The sequence below is a fragment of the Mus pahari genome, chromosome 13, assembly GCF_900095145.1.
Source record: "Mus pahari chromosome 13, PAHARI_EIJ_v1.1, whole genome shotgun sequence".
NCBI lineage: Eukaryota > Metazoa > Chordata > Mammalia > Rodentia > Muridae > Mus > Mus pahari.
In genome coordinates this window covers 77428225-77444565 of record NC_034602.1, presented here as the reverse complement: position 1 = coordinate 77444565, position 16341 = coordinate 77428225, and the positions used below count along the sequence as shown (strand labels likewise).

The window sequence follows — 16341 nt, the reverse complement described above, 5'->3', positions numbered from 1 at the left end:
TCTCTGTACAAAGCAAGTTGTAACACTGGGAAATTATGAACTGACATTGTCTCTCTTCAGGATTTCTCATAACTTAGGCCACTGAATTAGTGGTTGCTGATAGGTGACGTTAATGGAAAAGAATCACATAGTTGAATGAAAGTTCATTTATAATCATAGCACTCAGAAAGCCGAGGCAGGAGGATCACACATTAGAATTCAGTGTGAACTACAAAAGAGCAATCTTGTGCCCTAAACTCCTAACTTAAAGAAAACTCATGAAACAGGATTAGGGGTATGGCAGGAGCCTGTGGTCCGCTCTGCCTGACAAGGGAGCTGCAAGGGAGGAAAACGGAAGCAAGTGATTGAAGAGACTGAACAGGGTCTGTCCCTCTGTGGCTGAGCTGTCAAGCTTCTGCCATGTGGGTAGGGACATAGTTCTGAGCTGCACTGTGGGGAGAGGGTGGCACACCATGACAGACCCACCTTACCGGTCAGCGCAGCACACATTCATGTTAGAATCCTCTACCCTCAGCAAGGGTCAGCAGGACTCATCTGAAGATTTTTAGTCTACTTGGCATTATATCCTATAGTTTAATACACTTAAAATTTGTGAGACTCTGGGAATGGGAAAGAATTCAACTTAGGGACAGCGTGAAGGTCAGGTTCCACAGGCTTTGGCACGCGGACTTCTCTGATGCATAAATACTGATTTTACTTGAGAAAGTATTTTTATACGCTAGGTAGGGAATAAAGTGACTATAAACTATACTGTGGTCTGTATGGGGATGTTTTCAACTGGGCGTGAATGCTGTGGGGTGTGCTCGCTTGGTAGAAAGCTACAAGGTTCTTTTTAAAGAAACCTGGCTGCAGTGTTGTGTTCCCAGCTTGGTGGACAAATGTCTGGTAGCTCTGTGTTCTTGGTGGCTGGCAGTGGGTTTGGGGGTTACTCTTCTAATAGGAGCTTAGTAATGGCATTACATGTCTATATACTTTCTGCCTCTGTATATTATCTTGGTGGCAGTTTGTCTAAGTTTTTGCCCAAGTTTAAAGTTGATTTTTACTGAGGGTTAGGTGACAGGAAGATTTCAGTCTAAACTCTTTTTTTTTTTTTTTTTTTAAAGATTTATTTATTTATTATATGTAAGTACGCTGTAGCTGACTTCAGACACTCCAGAAGAGGGCATCAGATCTTGTTACAGATGGTTGTGAGCCACCATGTGGTTGCTGGGATTTGAACTTTGGAAGAGCAGTCGGTGCTCTTACCTGCTGAGCCATCTCACCAGCCCCAGTCTAAACTCTTGATATGAAAAGAATGGAGGGTAACTGCTTGTTGTTTTAGAGAAGAGCAGTATACACTAGCGACCTAGTTCTCTGGCTAGCCGGTTGTCAGCTTCTCTGGCAAGCTGATGTTTATTGTGTCTTTACACCAGACTTGATTTCATTTAAAATTATACATGTTACCCAGTGCTGTTTTTTTTTTTATTTGCATGTATGCGTGCATGTGGGTGTGTGTACTCCATGTACAATGATGTGTATAGGTCAGATGGCAACTCTGAGAAGTTGGCTCGTCATGTAGTGGGATCCAGATAGTGAACTCCAGTTGTGAGGTTTGTGCAGCAAAGCATTCTTACCTGTTGCAGGAGCTTTTTTTTTTTGGGGGGGGGTGTCCTGCTTGGGGTTTAATAAGACAGGGAGACATCTGTTCACCTTTTTGCTGGGGGCAGTCTCCTCAGCTAGCCTTCTAGACGCCCCAAGAGTCCCTGTAGCAGTTTTGACCTGCACTCAGCTCGCTGTCTCCTCCCAGCTCTGCCTGTCTCTCAGCTCTGCCTGTCCCAGCTCCAGCCTCAAGCTCCTTTAATTACTGCACAAAGGCACCTTTAGCAAGTCTTCTAGAGTATCAAAGCTGCTTAGCTGGTCTAGGGGTTGTCTTGAAAGGGTCATTACCTAAATATTCTCAACCATACAAAACTTGGTTTGCTAGGCCTGAGGCTCTGAGAACCCTTCAAAAGAATAATTCCATAAAACTTCAGCTACCAATCACTGACAAAGGGCTACTTCAAAGCTCAGATGTCATTACTCCAATTCAGGTCAGATACAAGAGTTCTGCTAAAGAAAAAGAAAGAAAAAACAAACAAAAAAAGAGTTCTGCTAAAATTCTGCTACACAGTCACCTCACCAGCCTGATTATTTTATAGCTATATTAAAAAGGAAATCTTGTTTTCTGTATAATGTAGAGGTGTATAATGTAATACGTCCTGTATTGATGATCATGTTTAAATTGTTCCTGGTGTTTTGCTGTTAAAATGCTGAAGTGAATTACCTTCTCCAGATGTGTTGTTTTTATAGACCTAAATATCTCCGGTGTAAGTGACTGGGTAACGTGCATGTGTAGTGCACATCTCAAAGTTGTCGTGGACTGCAGTGGCTGAAAGACTTTCCCACAGCCTTGTCAGCAGGCTGCAATCTCGGCAGGCCTGGTGTGTTACATTACAGTGTCCCTCCATAGTTAAACACTTGCATTTTTCTGTGAAGTGTCTTAGTAGCTTTCCCCATTCTTTTTTCTCTTAAACCTTCACTATATAGCCATGTTACCAGTTAACACTGTCATCTACAGTCCTGTCCACTAATTCTTATTTAAGAGCTAGTGTCTCTGCCAGGCTTGGCATATGCCTCTGATCACAGCACTCACGAGGCTGAGGCAAGATCATGAGTCCATGGCCAGCCTGAGCTTTACCGTGAGACCCTGTCTTGCTACAAACAACAAAGCCAGAAATAGAATCTCTGTTGCCCAGGCTGCTGCCAAGTCCCGGAGCTGGTGATTCTCCTGTGTCACACTCCTGAGGAGCTGGAACTATAGGTCTATACTGTCTCTTGGCATCTTTTTTTTTTCCTCCCCATTTAAAAACCCTACATAACAATTCATTCACATGAGTTTCAGTAAGCATTCCTTTTCAAGGAAACTTTTTATAAGATTAGTTCCTAAAACTGCAGTTATCTGAAATGTAAAATTAAATGCCAAGACTAAACAGTCCTCACTGTGGTGGGCATTGTGCCTGCTTTGTCTCCAATTTTTTTTTTTCCCAAATGAAAATGTAAAGCAGTCTTGGCATTTGAACTGCCAGTATGCTCTGTATACACCGGGTGGCTACAGGCAACACTCTGTGGTATCCTGTCATGCTGGCCCATCCACCAGTCTTTCTCCAAGTGACTGTACACAGTCAGTTCTTTACCTCCTCAGCGTTTATGTTAACTAGTTTCTTGAAGAAGTTCCAGGCAGGTGGAACATGTCAGTGCAGCCTTTGGGGGGGGGGGGGATTATGGTGCCCTCAGTGTTTGGAGGCACGTTTCCTTTTCCTAGTCAGCCGTTGTGCGTGTGCCTGCCAGTCAAGCAGTCAGGTGCAGCAGGGACGTTTGGCTCATTCATTGCTTTTGCTTATTCTAGAACTTAATGCAGCCCAGTCGGTGTGTACCCTGCCGCAGTGTCCCATGGTGTGACGGGCTGGGCTGAGCGCCCCACAGTGATGTGCTGTGTTCCTTTCACATGTTAGGTGGGCAGCTGGTGGAATAAAGTTGCTAGGATGTGAGTAAGCAGCTTTGTACACCTTCAGTTTATTATCTTTGTGATTAGACTATCTCAAGGAATAAGACTACCTTAAATGTTATTAGATGCTGGCATATCTTATTCCAAAGTGTCATCCTGTTTTTCTTGTCTTTTGTGTGTGTGTTCGAGAGCCCATAGGCCAAAGATTTTTTTTTTTTTTTTTGGTTTTTCGAGACAGGTTTCTCTGTCTAGCCTTGGCTGTCGTGGAACTCACTTTGTAGACCAGGCTGGCTCAAACTCAGAAATCCACCTGCCTCTGCCTCCCGAGTGCTGGGATTAAAGGCATGTGCCACCACACCCGGCTTCTTCTATACCTGATTTTTTTTTTTTCTTTTTTTTGACTAGTCAAGTGCAGTAGTGAGAAGGGGGGAAAGTGTAGAACAGGAGTTCAATCTGTAACTGACTGAACAATCAATTGAGATAACTCACTACCTTCGGACCAGCCCTATACCTGATTTTTAAGCAGCTGCTGAGGTTCCAAACTCTGGTCCCCCCCCTTGTTTGGGGGGACATGCAGTTCACTGAGTGGGCATTTCCTAAACCTGTTGACTTATTATTTGTATTTATTTTTTTTATTGATAAAACCTTTCATACATCCTGACTAGTTTATCCTCTCTCAACTCCCAGATTCTCCCCACTTCTCTATCTACCCAAGTCACACCCCTTTTGTCTTTTATTAGAATACAAACATGTATCTGCAAAATAATAAAAATTAGATTATAAACCAGAACAGAAAACAAACACAAGGGCTGGTGAGATGGCTCAGCAGGTAAGAGCACCCGACTGCTCTTCTGAAGGTCCTGAGTTCAAATCCCAGCAACCACATGGTGGCTCACAACCATCTGTAACAAGATCTGACTCCCTCTTCTGGAGNCTCACAACCATCTGTAACAAGATCTGACTCCCTCTTCTGGAGTGTCTGATGACAGCTACAGTTACTTACATATAATAAATAAATAAATAAATCTTTAAAAAAAAAAGAAAGAAAAAAAGAAAACAAACACAAAAGACCTAAAGAAAATGCACAAGAAACATCCAGACACCGAGACTCACATTCTCGAACATAGAAATCCTATAGAAACAAAATTGGAAATAAATTTATAAGCAAAGGATCTGTAAGGGAAGAAAAGGTGGGATTAAAAAGCAAACAAAAAACCCAGACGAAACTTCAAGAACACGAGTTTGTTCGGTGTTGGCCATCCACTGCTGAGCATGGCAGCAGTGGGGTGGGGGCTCCCTTAATGTGGCCACAGAGAGGCTGTTGGAGCATATTAATGTTTCTCTTGCACATAGCTATCAATCGGAGAGTTTGTGAGCTAGGGATGGGGCCTTGTGCTGCTTCCCCTCAAAACAGTAGGACTTCATCTGGCTTAGACCTGAACAGGCCACATGCATGCTGCCATGGTCTCCCTGAGTTCTTGATAGGTTTTTTTTTCCCATCTGCCTTTTCTTTGAAGACAAGCTAATACCATCTGTATACTGACTGTACTGAGTTTTCTTTTTTTTTTTTTTAAATATTTATTATATGCAAGTACAGTGTGGCTATCTTCAGACACCCCAGAAGAGAGCGTCAGATCTCATTACGGATGGTTGTGAGCCACCATGTGGTTGCTGGGATTTGAACTCAGGACCTTTGAAAGAGCAGTCAGTGTGCTTAACCGCTGAGCCATTTCACCAGCCCTTTTTTTTTTGTTATTGTTGTTTTGTTTTTTCTCAGTTTTCTGGTTACCTAGTTATTTTTGATGTTTATAGAAATTTGATCTCTTTTTTCTTTCTTTCCTTCCTTCCCTCCTTCCTTTCTCTTCAAGACGGGTTTTTATGTATAGCCCTTGAACACAGAGACCCACCTGCTTCTGCCTCTTGAGTGCTGGGATTAAAGGTGTGCACCACTACCGCCCAGCTGAGTTTGGTCTTGAGTAACACCTATGCTCTATTTTGTTCTCTGATAGTCAGCAGAATGCATCTTTGTGGTGAATGGTGTTTTTGAGAAGGGTCTACTGAGCTGGCTTCAGATTGTTATCCTGCCTATCCTGCACCACTAGGGGCAATGACTGAATTCTTCTATTGCCCTTTATTATTTCTGTGTTTTGTATCATCTTCATTAACCTTATGAAGTGATTCCACTTCATTAAGACACTTGGTGGTGCGGATGGCGTAGTTAGAGTCAGGGTCTGTTACTGGAGAGAAATTTTGCCTAGAAGGTATTAATTAGGTCATTTCCAACACAGCAAGTAGATGGCGACAGGAATCATTATTTGGAGCCTTCAGGCAAACTTCAGAAGGCTTGTGGTCACTGGTGTGGTGGTGGTACACGCCTTTAGACAGGCAGGGATACATGGAAAACCCCTGGGGGGTGGAGGAAGGAAGAAGAAAAAGAGAAGGACAAAGAAAAAGAGCAGCAGCAGGATCCTGGGTATGTGGTATTTTATTGGAATTTTGATTTGTAGCTGTTACTGATAATGAGCTTCACATGTATATTGGACATTTGTGTATCGTTGTGGTAGGTGTCATTTCAAGTAGGTTGCTTCACTTTTCTCATTTAAATATGTGTTCTGGATATCAATCTTTTACCAAATGTCTTGGTGAGGGTTACTATTTGCACCATCACCAAAAGGAATGGGTTTCTTTCACTCACACTTCCATGTAACAGTTTATCGTTGAAAGCAGTTATGGCAGGGAGACTGGGACACGGCAGGAACCCTGAGGCAGGAGCTGATGCAGATGCTATGGAGAATTGCTGCTCACTGGCTTGCTCAACCTTTCTTAGCACTCAGGACCACAAGCCCAGGGGTGACACCATGCACAGTGGGCAGGGCCTCCTGCATCAGTCACTGAGAAAATGCCCCAGACTAATCTTATGGGGGCGTTTTCTCAATCCCTTCTCTCACATGACTACAGTATGTGTAGAACTGACATAAAACTAGCCTGCACACTCCCATTTTCTCTGCTCACTCTCTGGACTTGCACTTGATCAATCTACCTTCTGCCTTCAGCTATCGAACTGCTGGGATTATAGGCATACAACCCCATGCTCAACTCAAAACGAATTTCTGCTGGCTTCATTTTCTTTTGTTGCCTGTGTTTCTCTGTCATACCTAGAACTTCACTAAACGCAGCATCATGAAACTCTTTCTCTAGCTTAAATCTCCCACTTAGGCTTTGGTTAGCTGCCACTTCTATTGATACGAGAGTCCAGCTTCCCCAACACTTGTGATGAATGTCCTGGGCCCTTCTCAGAGATGTGTGGCCTTGTATTTAAATGTTTATTTCTAGGCTTTATGGCACTATCATTTTGACTTGTTTACTGTAGTTTAAGCACTGAAATCAATTATGTTACCTCTGAATTTATACTTTTATAGAGTTGAGTAGGGAGTTCCTTGAAATAGAAATTTTAATATAATGCCCCTCCCCACTTCTGCAGAAGGACCTTAATGGATTTTTAAAAAAGGATCTTCCTATGCATGTCAGACCCTGAATTTGTGATTCCTCTGCCTTAGGCTTTAAATATTGGGCCTGGCTCCTGTAGTGTCTTGGTGGTGATATTTTAGCTTATGAACACATGGTATCTTTTAATTCCATGTGGAAGATCCTGTAGCTTGTACTGTGTAAGCTCTTGCCTCTAGTTGATCTCATATTCATTTGGTTGATGTTGTTAAGTGCTAGGAAGCAATTTTTAAGGAAGATTCCCTAGGGATAATTACGTATTTGCTTTTGGGATGGGGGTATAACACCCACAAATCTTTGGGGCTGCATACAAAGGCAAAGCGACCACACTGAGCATCCCCTCTGCCTCGTGCCTCTGTGCTACACAGCAGCCACCTTACTTCAAGCTAATTAGAACTTTGGACAATTTTGCCCCTCTTATATAGTGCCTAAAACGGCTAGTTCCTACAGGTGACCAAAACCAGTATGAACAAAGGATTAAAAAATGTTTAGCAAAAAAAAAGAAAGAAGGATGGAGGCTCAGTGGTTAAGAGCACTGGTTGCTCTCGCAGGGACTGACTGGAGTTTGGTTCTCTGCATCCAAGGGCGGCTCCCTGCTGTCTATGACTCTGGTTCCAGGGAGCTCACGCCCTCCTGTGGTCTGCATGGGCACTACATGGACATGGTGCACAGAGGCCGAGCTCATTCACATAAAAACATTTTTTTTTTTTTTCCAAAGAGAAGACAACCAACACAACAGGTTAGAATTACTTATTTTTATTTCCCCTAACTTTAACTGTTAAACTTCATCTTCACCAGCAGGTCAGACTTCTGAAATAATAATGCCTTTCCCAGGTTTTAAACCTTTTCAGGAGACAGGATTTGTTGCCATTTTTCCTCCAGAATTTACCCCAGAATTCTAAACCTGCATAGACTCATGTTTTCCCAAGTCTTAGTTGGAATCAGACAATCCAGATATACAACTATACAACATAACCATTGTAACTAAGCCATCTCTTCCCATCTTTTATTCAGTGTACTCCCACTTTTCCACAAAGATTTGTCACAAAGAGATGTTTGAATATTGTCCCTGCCTGTGGATTCTGATCTGTAGTTCAGAATATGGACTTCTCATCCAATCAGCAGTTCAATGAGTGTGGTGCTGACTGTCCTCAGCCATTAACAAATCAGAGCTGATGTTTTGTGTACCTGGCTTAGCTTTACTTTAATCTTCTACTTGCAAGATGAACCCTGTTTTCGAAAAGTCTTACTGTCCTTTATGGCTCAAGAGGGAGGGACTGGGCAGGGTCCTTGGCTTGCTCTGTGGGAGGAATTCTGAAAAGTGCACATACTTACTTCTGGAGCCATCTGGTGGGAAGCAACCGATGTTCACATAAAGAAAACTCTTGTAGGTACACCCCCCCCCCCAAAAAAAAAATCACCTGGTTCTGAAGTTATAATGCATTATCAATACATTCAAAATTTATATTACTCTTGATTCCTTTCCCTGAGATTGGGTTCACAGTTTGGTAAAGAGGTAGGTCCCGAGAGCTGAGAGGAAACTGTCTAGCAGTACCAGGGTAGCACTTGTTATTTTTTTCCCCTTTAACATTCAGGTTGCCCCTCAGAACGCATATGCAATGCTGCTTTCTTGGCAGTGGTGCTGCAGTAGAAAGTGCGACCTCGCACTGGCTCGGCAGCGCTTCTCCACTCAGCTACAGCCCAGCTTTATCACTTCATAGAAATAAAAATGCCCCAAGTTCTCCAAGATGGGCTTGTTTAGGTGTTGAAGGGAAAGGCTCAGCAACTTTTATTTATGCGCTCATTAGAGAAGATGAGCAAAGGTCAGAGCACCTCTGAGCTCTGCCTTCCCCGCGGACACCGACCTGGTTTATTTCTGTCTTTCCTACTGACTAGGGTTGGTTCTAAAGACTGGGTTCCAGGGCATCTTGCGTCTACCACGTGCGAGCCAGACCTGCCCGGCATCAACACTCTGGCCTGGTCTTGGCTTCCAGTCTTAGGGTGGGCTGGTGGAGTACTGCTTTATCAGCTGCTCGTGACAAGGATTACACACTCGCTCAGGCTTGATGCTTGAAGGAAGAGGCAGTTCATTTGTTGTGCAGGCATTACAGAAGGTTCCTCTGCAGTTTTTACATGTGTTCTGCAAGAGGATAAGATTAGGAAAGGACCACAAGAACAAGCTAAGGACAGAAAGGGTCAAATAAGGAGCTGCTCAATGCATAATCAGGTATGGAATGGCTGCTGTGTGCCAAATGGCCCTGACCAGACAGGTCACAAGGGAGCACAAGGTCAGCTATTAGAGCTAAATGAAGTAGCATGGGTGTCCCAGAATCATGTTCAGTCTCTGGAGTACACTTCATACTTCTGATCCCTACTTCTGGGTAGGGTAATTTTAAATTCTAGCAAATACCAGCATAATGAAACTAAATAAGGTCGTGGGCTAGCAATGTTTGGAGGAGCAGAGCCTTAAAATGTGTTAACTATCAAGTCAGTTCCCAGAGCACTGATGAGCTTAATGCTGCTCTTTGGTGCTCCATGAGCACTTCTGTGTTGCTCAGCAACCAAGCAATGTGTTGCTACAGTAGTGCCATCAGGGCACCCGCAACAGGATCCCACAGCAGCTCTGTAGAAAAGTCTTTAGAGAGTGACTCTGGCAACTTTCTTGTTTTGGAACATTTATGAATTTCCAACCATATATACTTGCTACATGGCTCGGCTAATCTGCTAGAGCATACTGTAATTTTGTTAAGATTCAGCATGATGTCATCCAGAATTTGGGCACATTTCTTATAATTCTTCAAGTACCTTTTTGTGATAGTCCTTTGAACATAACACCTCTTGAGCATCTCTGGGCATCATGTCTGATGCTGAAGGATACTGTTGTTAACAACTGCCCGTCTCAGCCACCAAGGACATCTGTTCTTTCCGATCTAGTCTGTTACTTTACCTACCCTGACACGGACAGGGGCCTAGTGGGAGAGCTCTGCTCCTCTCCCTTTCCTCTCCTGGCAGCAGCCTGGAAGGAGGGAGCCAAAGAGTAGGACGTGAGTGCGGCAGTCTGCTTTGTTATTTGTTAGCACTCTTCAGGATAATGGGCTGCAGCACTGGGCTGGGATGTGGCTCAGTGGAAAGCATTTGCCTAGTATATGCCAGGGGCTGGATTCCATCAACACAAAACAAAACAAAACACAGACTTAGGCCAGGGCTGTGGTGCGTGGTGCAGTATTTGAGGCACAGACAGAAAGAGCTCAAGTTTGGTGATGGTCCAGCCTATACAGCCAGTCCCAGGCCATTTGGACCATGTGGGGGACCAGGGCTCAAGACCAAAAACAAGGGTCCACCAAAATGGCTCTTCAGGTAAAAGTGCAAAATGTGAAAAACTGAGAGCCAGGAACCCGTGGCCAAAGAGAGGAGACTTTCATAGCTGTCCTCTGACCTCCAAATGACCACCAAGGCATGTGGGTAATACCCCTCCCTCCCTCTCCCCCCTTACAATTATAATAAAAAGTAAAAACAAAATGACAAAAGTATGTGCTCAGCCAATGCTGTCCTTTCTATTTCAGTATGTCCTTCTCTGCTTTTCTTTTAAAGAGTTAGTGTCTAGCAAAGGCTCACCCTTGGCTCACCCATTCCTGGCACCGTAATAACCAGCTGAGTCCTGGCTACGCTTGACAAGGAGCTGGTGGTGCAGGCCACCTCTGTAATGGGACCACTCACCTTTGTCAGGCTGTTGTCTTCCTGGCACAGCTGACACACCTGTGGCTTTTCAGAGAGCGAAGGCTGACCCTAAGACACACAGTAAGCCAGTTACCTCCCTGAGCACTTTGTCAACACTCCTAGCTTCTAAAATCAGACCACACATTGAAAGGGAAGAAACAAATTACATATCCTGCAACCTTAACTCTGAACTTTACTTATAACAAGGAAACTCAAGCCTTCCTGGCCTCCTCGCTCCGTCACCTCAGTGAGCATGAAAACACTGGCTTCCCTTTAAATCTCACAAGGCGAAGAGGAGATCTGGGCATGTCTTTCTCGTTGGTTGCCATATTGTTATTTTCAAGGTGTTTTACAATCGTTTCTCTAGGTTAAAAGTTTTTAAAAAGTTTAAAAGTGATCAAAGGGGGCTGGAGAGAATATGCAGCTGTTAGGAGCACTGGCTGCCCTTACAGTGGACCAAGGTTTGATTCCCAGCACCCACATGGCAGTTTACAACAGAACTCCTGTTCCAGGGATTCTGATGCCTTCTTCTGGTCTCTGCGCACCAAGCATGCATATGGTACCCAGACACACTGGCAGAACACACATACACATAAAATAAAAGCAAAAGATGACAACAAAATTTTTTTAAAGTGACAAAACAAAAACCAAACAAAACCCAAAACTTTTCCTCTGTTTTAGGTAAGGGAAAATGAGAGGGACAGTGACTGAGTAGTTTTAGTGCCAGTTCTTCAGAGGTGACCTCATGTGGGAAATGAGACTCATTGTGGCCTCAGTTAGTCTAAGCCAAGTGCTCTGAGCTCCTCCATGAGCCCCCATCATATTAGGATTCTCATTTACAAATCCGTTACAATGTGCATTTCTCTCTTTTATTTTTACCACCCAGATAATAGTATTTTTGTCTTTCAACACATCAAACACATGCTTCCCAGCCCTTGAGAGTGCACGCTCGACTATTAAGAAGATGCTCAACACATCAAACACATGCTTCCCAGCCCTTGAGAGTGCACGCTAGACTATTAAGAAGATGCTACACAGAGGGGGTCCCTTTGTCTTCCTCCCATGACACCTTGTTAACTGGCTAGCTATGGCGCCGTAACTTTGTAATTGAGTGCAAGGCAGGTTAAAGCGGGAGTTTTTCTTACCTGTCCCTCTGCAGGGTGAGTCAGAAGCCTACAACAGAGAGATACAAAGAGCAGCAGTTATCACATTACTCTAAGTCCTTGATACCTCGCGAGAAATGACAAGACACTCATTACATAAGCAAGCAATGCCCCCATCTTTGTACACTGCTGGGAACGGCGTATGTATTAATTGGTCTCCAAGATTCTAGACATTTTAGTTAAATCTTTTACTAGACGCTATCTGATCCTTGATATACATTACATTCTGATTCACAAATATATATGTAGTTATAGTTTACCTCTCCTTGTTACAATCTAAAAAATGCCATTTGTCTTGTATCATGTGAAACATGGATGGCTCATTAACCATATATTTTTAAAGCTTTATTATATCTGACACTATGGGAATTTACCCATTATCGTATGCAATGTATTTGTCTTCTTTCCTCAAATACTCTTACAATGAAAGCTTTAGAATACTAATCAGGAAGTAAATGAATCAGATTGGTCATGAGACATATATAAAAATCCTTTTCAAACAGGCTGAACTCTTTCTTCACAAGAGTAGCTAAGAGCCAAGTCCTTTTCAGTAAAAATGCAGCCCACTTATAAGGGGTCATGTAATCTTCAACTGAGAGGCAGGGGACTAGACCAAGGCCCTAAATATTCCCTTAACATGCTGTCTGGATTTTCCCTGACCAATTACATTAGTGCATAGGAGGTCTGTGATTGGACAGTGAAAAGGTGGCGGAGCTAAGAGTTGCAGTGAGAGGGAGTGTCCCAGAGGATAGAGAAGAGAACCAAGATGGCTTCGGACGTGTACCTGCTTTTATTTTTCTAGAATGCTATATAGTTGGATCGCCTTTGTTTGTCAGGTAGTAGCATTATATTTTTTTCTCTAACATGGTAAAGTTACTGTTAAAAAGTCAGGGCCTATGCTTTTCTCTTTGTTTTTCTTCTGAGACAGGGTTTCTTTGTGTATCCACTACCCAACAAACCTACGCTTTTTTGTTTTCCACCCAAGACAGAGTTTTTCTGTGTAGCCCTGGCTGGCCTCAAACTCACAGAGCTCCACCTGCCTCTGCCTCCCGAGTGCTATGATTAACGGCATGCACCACCTTGTCCAGCGCCTATGCTTTTCATAGTGAGCAGTTCAGATGAAAGTTAAGAAACAGGGATGAAGGCAAGCTGAGACCCTTACGGGGAAGAAAAAAATAAGGCATAAGGGAATGAGGGTATTTACCTCAAACTTAGCAGGTGAGTGGAAACAATCACACTAATGTTCCTTTACAAACATAAGAACTATAGAGCTTCATATTCTTTAGATCCCAATTTAATAAAAATCTACACACACACATGTGCACACACACACACACACACACACACACACTTAATTTTTTAACAGGTTACCAGTATAGCCCATATACCAGTTGGCGCTGAATTCACCTCCTGCTTCACCTATCTAATAGCTGGTAGGTGTAGGTATTTAAGTGGTAATTTAAGGGGTTAATCCTGGAAGAGTCCCAGGGCGGGCTGACTGCCCCTGTGATCCAGCTGGTATATTGTGTGGTTTTCCTTAACTGCCTTCTACTTCACAGCTCAGTGGCCATCCATCAGGAGCTCCCTTCCCACCACTCCAAAAATGACTTAATAGCTTAGCAAAACTCGCATTACAGACACCTGTGGCTTTCTTCCAACGGCTTCTTTAGTTTAACATTTTCCTCTTGGATTCTATGCTTTCCATCCTGCCAAAAGAAAATAGCTCAATCATTAGTTATTCAGGACACTACTGTGATGACATCACAGGTTTCCTCCGTAATGTCTCGGCTTGAGGAGAAAGTGCTTCCCCTCCCCTCCCTCCCTTTCTGCTTTAGAGAAAGGACTTAACTTTCAAAGCACTTTTCTCATACTCTACACCAAGTAGTTCTTTAGAAGTAGATATTTCTGGAGCATTTTTTATTTTCTGAATTTAAACAAAACCCAAAGGAATGCCCTCTTCAGTGGGCTCAAGAGAAGTCGGCTCTTGGGAAATGTATCTGACTTTTCTCTGACTAGCTAGCTGTATGATCCTCTGAACATTCACATAGCTGCCCCACTGCCAAGGACTCCCGCCTGTACTCAAGTGAGTTTCCTGGTGGAAGGGCAACGGCCCCAGGCTGGCAAGGCAGCTTGGGTAGTTTTTAGGTCAACTTCTGTGAGAAAATATATACACACATACCACTGCCTGCTCTAAACTGCTTCCCACCTACTCTCAAAGGTCTACCAAGTTCTAGAGCAGTCAAGTATCAGGGAAGACAAGTTCTTCTTAGGGCAAATCAAGACTGAGAACCTTGCAGCCTGCTTGGGAAAGCACAGCCAGCCAGCAGACCTCCTTACACCCCTCAGATTTCCATGCGCTCAACTAAGTACTGAGGAGCACATGGCATGGCGGGTCTGCACATTTCCACCAGTAACATGTACAGTGTCATTACTTTCTGCTCATCACTCCACTGTAATGCAGCAAGTTAGCAGCTTATTCTCTAGAAATTATAATTCCCCACGTCGTTGTACATATTAATAGACACAAAGGTGCTCGCTCCTCGGAACATAAGTGTCTCACGTTTTTTAACTCTGCCTCTTCCAGAGGCTGGTAGAACTGTGGCTGCTCACCCCCACAGGTGCTAGAGACCTTTCAAGACTGTGTATAAAGTTTTATTCTCTTCTTTAACCACTCTACATGCCATTCCCTTCTGTAACTCTAGTTTCTTTTCTTCCTCAAAGGACCTCCTTGCATATGTTCATACATGTATTCGGACTCCAAGAAATACATGCTTATTACAATGCCATAATAGTTTTACTAAACAGCAGAGGAAAGGAGTCACTTTTCCAAACTGAGCAAGATCATCTTAGAGGTCAGCTCAGGATCCCGCTCTCCTCCCATCCTAGCCTGCTTTGCTGTCTGCAGATGGTAGACCACAGCAGCTAAGTAGTGGGCCACGAGAGACCTGGCAGACCCATCAAGCAGCTCATAGAATGTAAGTGGAATAAAGCAAGTGAGCGGAGAACACACGTTACCATGCGCAGCTCTGGCTTCTGGGCCCCCTTCCCTGAGGTGCCCCTGTTTTGTGACTTCCTCTCCTTTTCTTGTTTCAGTTCTAACTCCAGCTGAGTCCTGGTGAGGTGGGAGAGGAGAGGATGAAAATTCTGATTTCTGTAGTCATATATTCTAAAGAATGCCAAACCTTGCCCTTAAAGTTCAGCAATTGAGTTTTAATGCCTGAGAAAGTTCCCAAAAACATATGGGCAACTGAGCTGGAAGACAGTGGAGCACAGTAGGACTACTGATGCCATAACACGTGAAGGCAGCTTACTCCTTCTGTGGCAATTCAGAACACATGGTAGGAACACCCAGGTCCAGTAGGTCAACTTTTACATTAACTCCTAACGAGGAGTTGCAGTTTTCTGGGTGAAAACAAGCTGACTACAAGCGAGGGAGAGCATTTTGAGTTTTAGTAAGACATCACATTATCTGGCTGGTCTCCAGGCATGGGCTCAGTTCCACACAGCCCATGCCCAAGCCTTGGTAGTCCTCGCTGCCCTTGGTAGCTTTGAGATTCACAGCTGTACTTCTTCACTAGCAGTCAGTCATGACTTGAGAGATGGCCCATGAGAGTACTTAGGGTTAGTCAGGGAAACAGGCTTTAAAAGGAACAGTGTAGTCATATACTAGCTTAATAATGTGAACTGCAACACACATTAAGCTGTCATTCTATCTGAAAGTAGGGGCAATAATATAACCTATTAAAAGGACCGACATTAGGACATTAATGTGTGTGAGGTGTTCTGAAAAGTACACAACCCACTACAGGAATGGAGAAGACATTAACCATTATCATTAACATCGTATTAGACATTAGTTACTATGTATTTGAAAACTTGGTCTCTAATTCTCCTTTTTAATTCAGTTTTTGAAGGCAAGAGGCTTCAGGCTCCTCCTGTCTCAGTGACATTTTAAGCCTGTATCACCAGGTCCTTGGCCAGTTCCTAATTATTTAATCACAGGGATGCTCCGTGGATTTTGGAACTGTTCAGACCTGTGAAGCTTTCTGAGTTCTTCCTGTTCATAAAGGACACTGGCAAGACCAAGCCAAGAGAGCTCCAGACCTGATCCCCTCCTTGCTGTACCCACCACAGCACCCTGCTGGTCAAGCCGCCCTGCTCACCGCTGCCTGGTGAGCGCCTCCACTTCCAGCTGCAGACTGTTGATCTTGTCTCCGAAGTCCTGTTTGAAGAGCCGGTTGTCCAGCTCAGCAGACTGGCGGCCTCGCTCAGCCTGGCGCAATCTGGATGTGAGCCACATGAACTTGTGATAAAAAACAAAAGCCACGGTGGGGAGGAAGACCAAGTTCACAAACACAAAGTAAAACAATCCAAGGAGGAAGGTATGGTGAGACGGAGGGGGACAATGCAGGACACAGGAAGAAATAAATGATG

The 16341-nt window shown here is 43.8% G+C and overlaps 1 protein-coding gene across 4 annotated transcripts in view; it reads right to left on the bottom strand.

Annotated features, from left to right (window-relative positions):
- Positions 1 to 7612: 7612 nt before the first annotated feature.
- Positions 7613 to 16341, bottom strand: part of Rufy3 (RUN and FYVE domain containing 3) — a 78724-nt gene continuing 69995 nt past the window's right edge. For 3 of the 4 annotated variants that reach the window (XM_029545054.1, XM_029545055.1, XM_029545056.1), the window contains 6 exons: positions 16071 to 16190; positions 14923 to 15019; positions 13549 to 13613; positions 11890 to 11917; positions 10745 to 10813; positions 7748 to 9167 (listed from right to left, as the gene is read on the bottom strand). In XM_029545054.1, coding sequence (XP_029400914.1) covers positions 9024 to 9167; positions 10745 to 10813; positions 11890 to 11917; positions 13549 to 13613; positions 14923 to 15019; positions 16071 to 16190 — 523 coding nt within the window. In that variant the 3' untranslated portion in view covers positions 7748 to 9023. Of the gene's footprint in view, positions 9168 to 10744; positions 10814 to 11889; positions 11918 to 13548; positions 13614 to 14922; positions 15020 to 16070; positions 16191 to 16341 lie in introns of all 4 variants that reach the window. The other variant, XM_021210487.2, reaches the window with a different exon arrangement.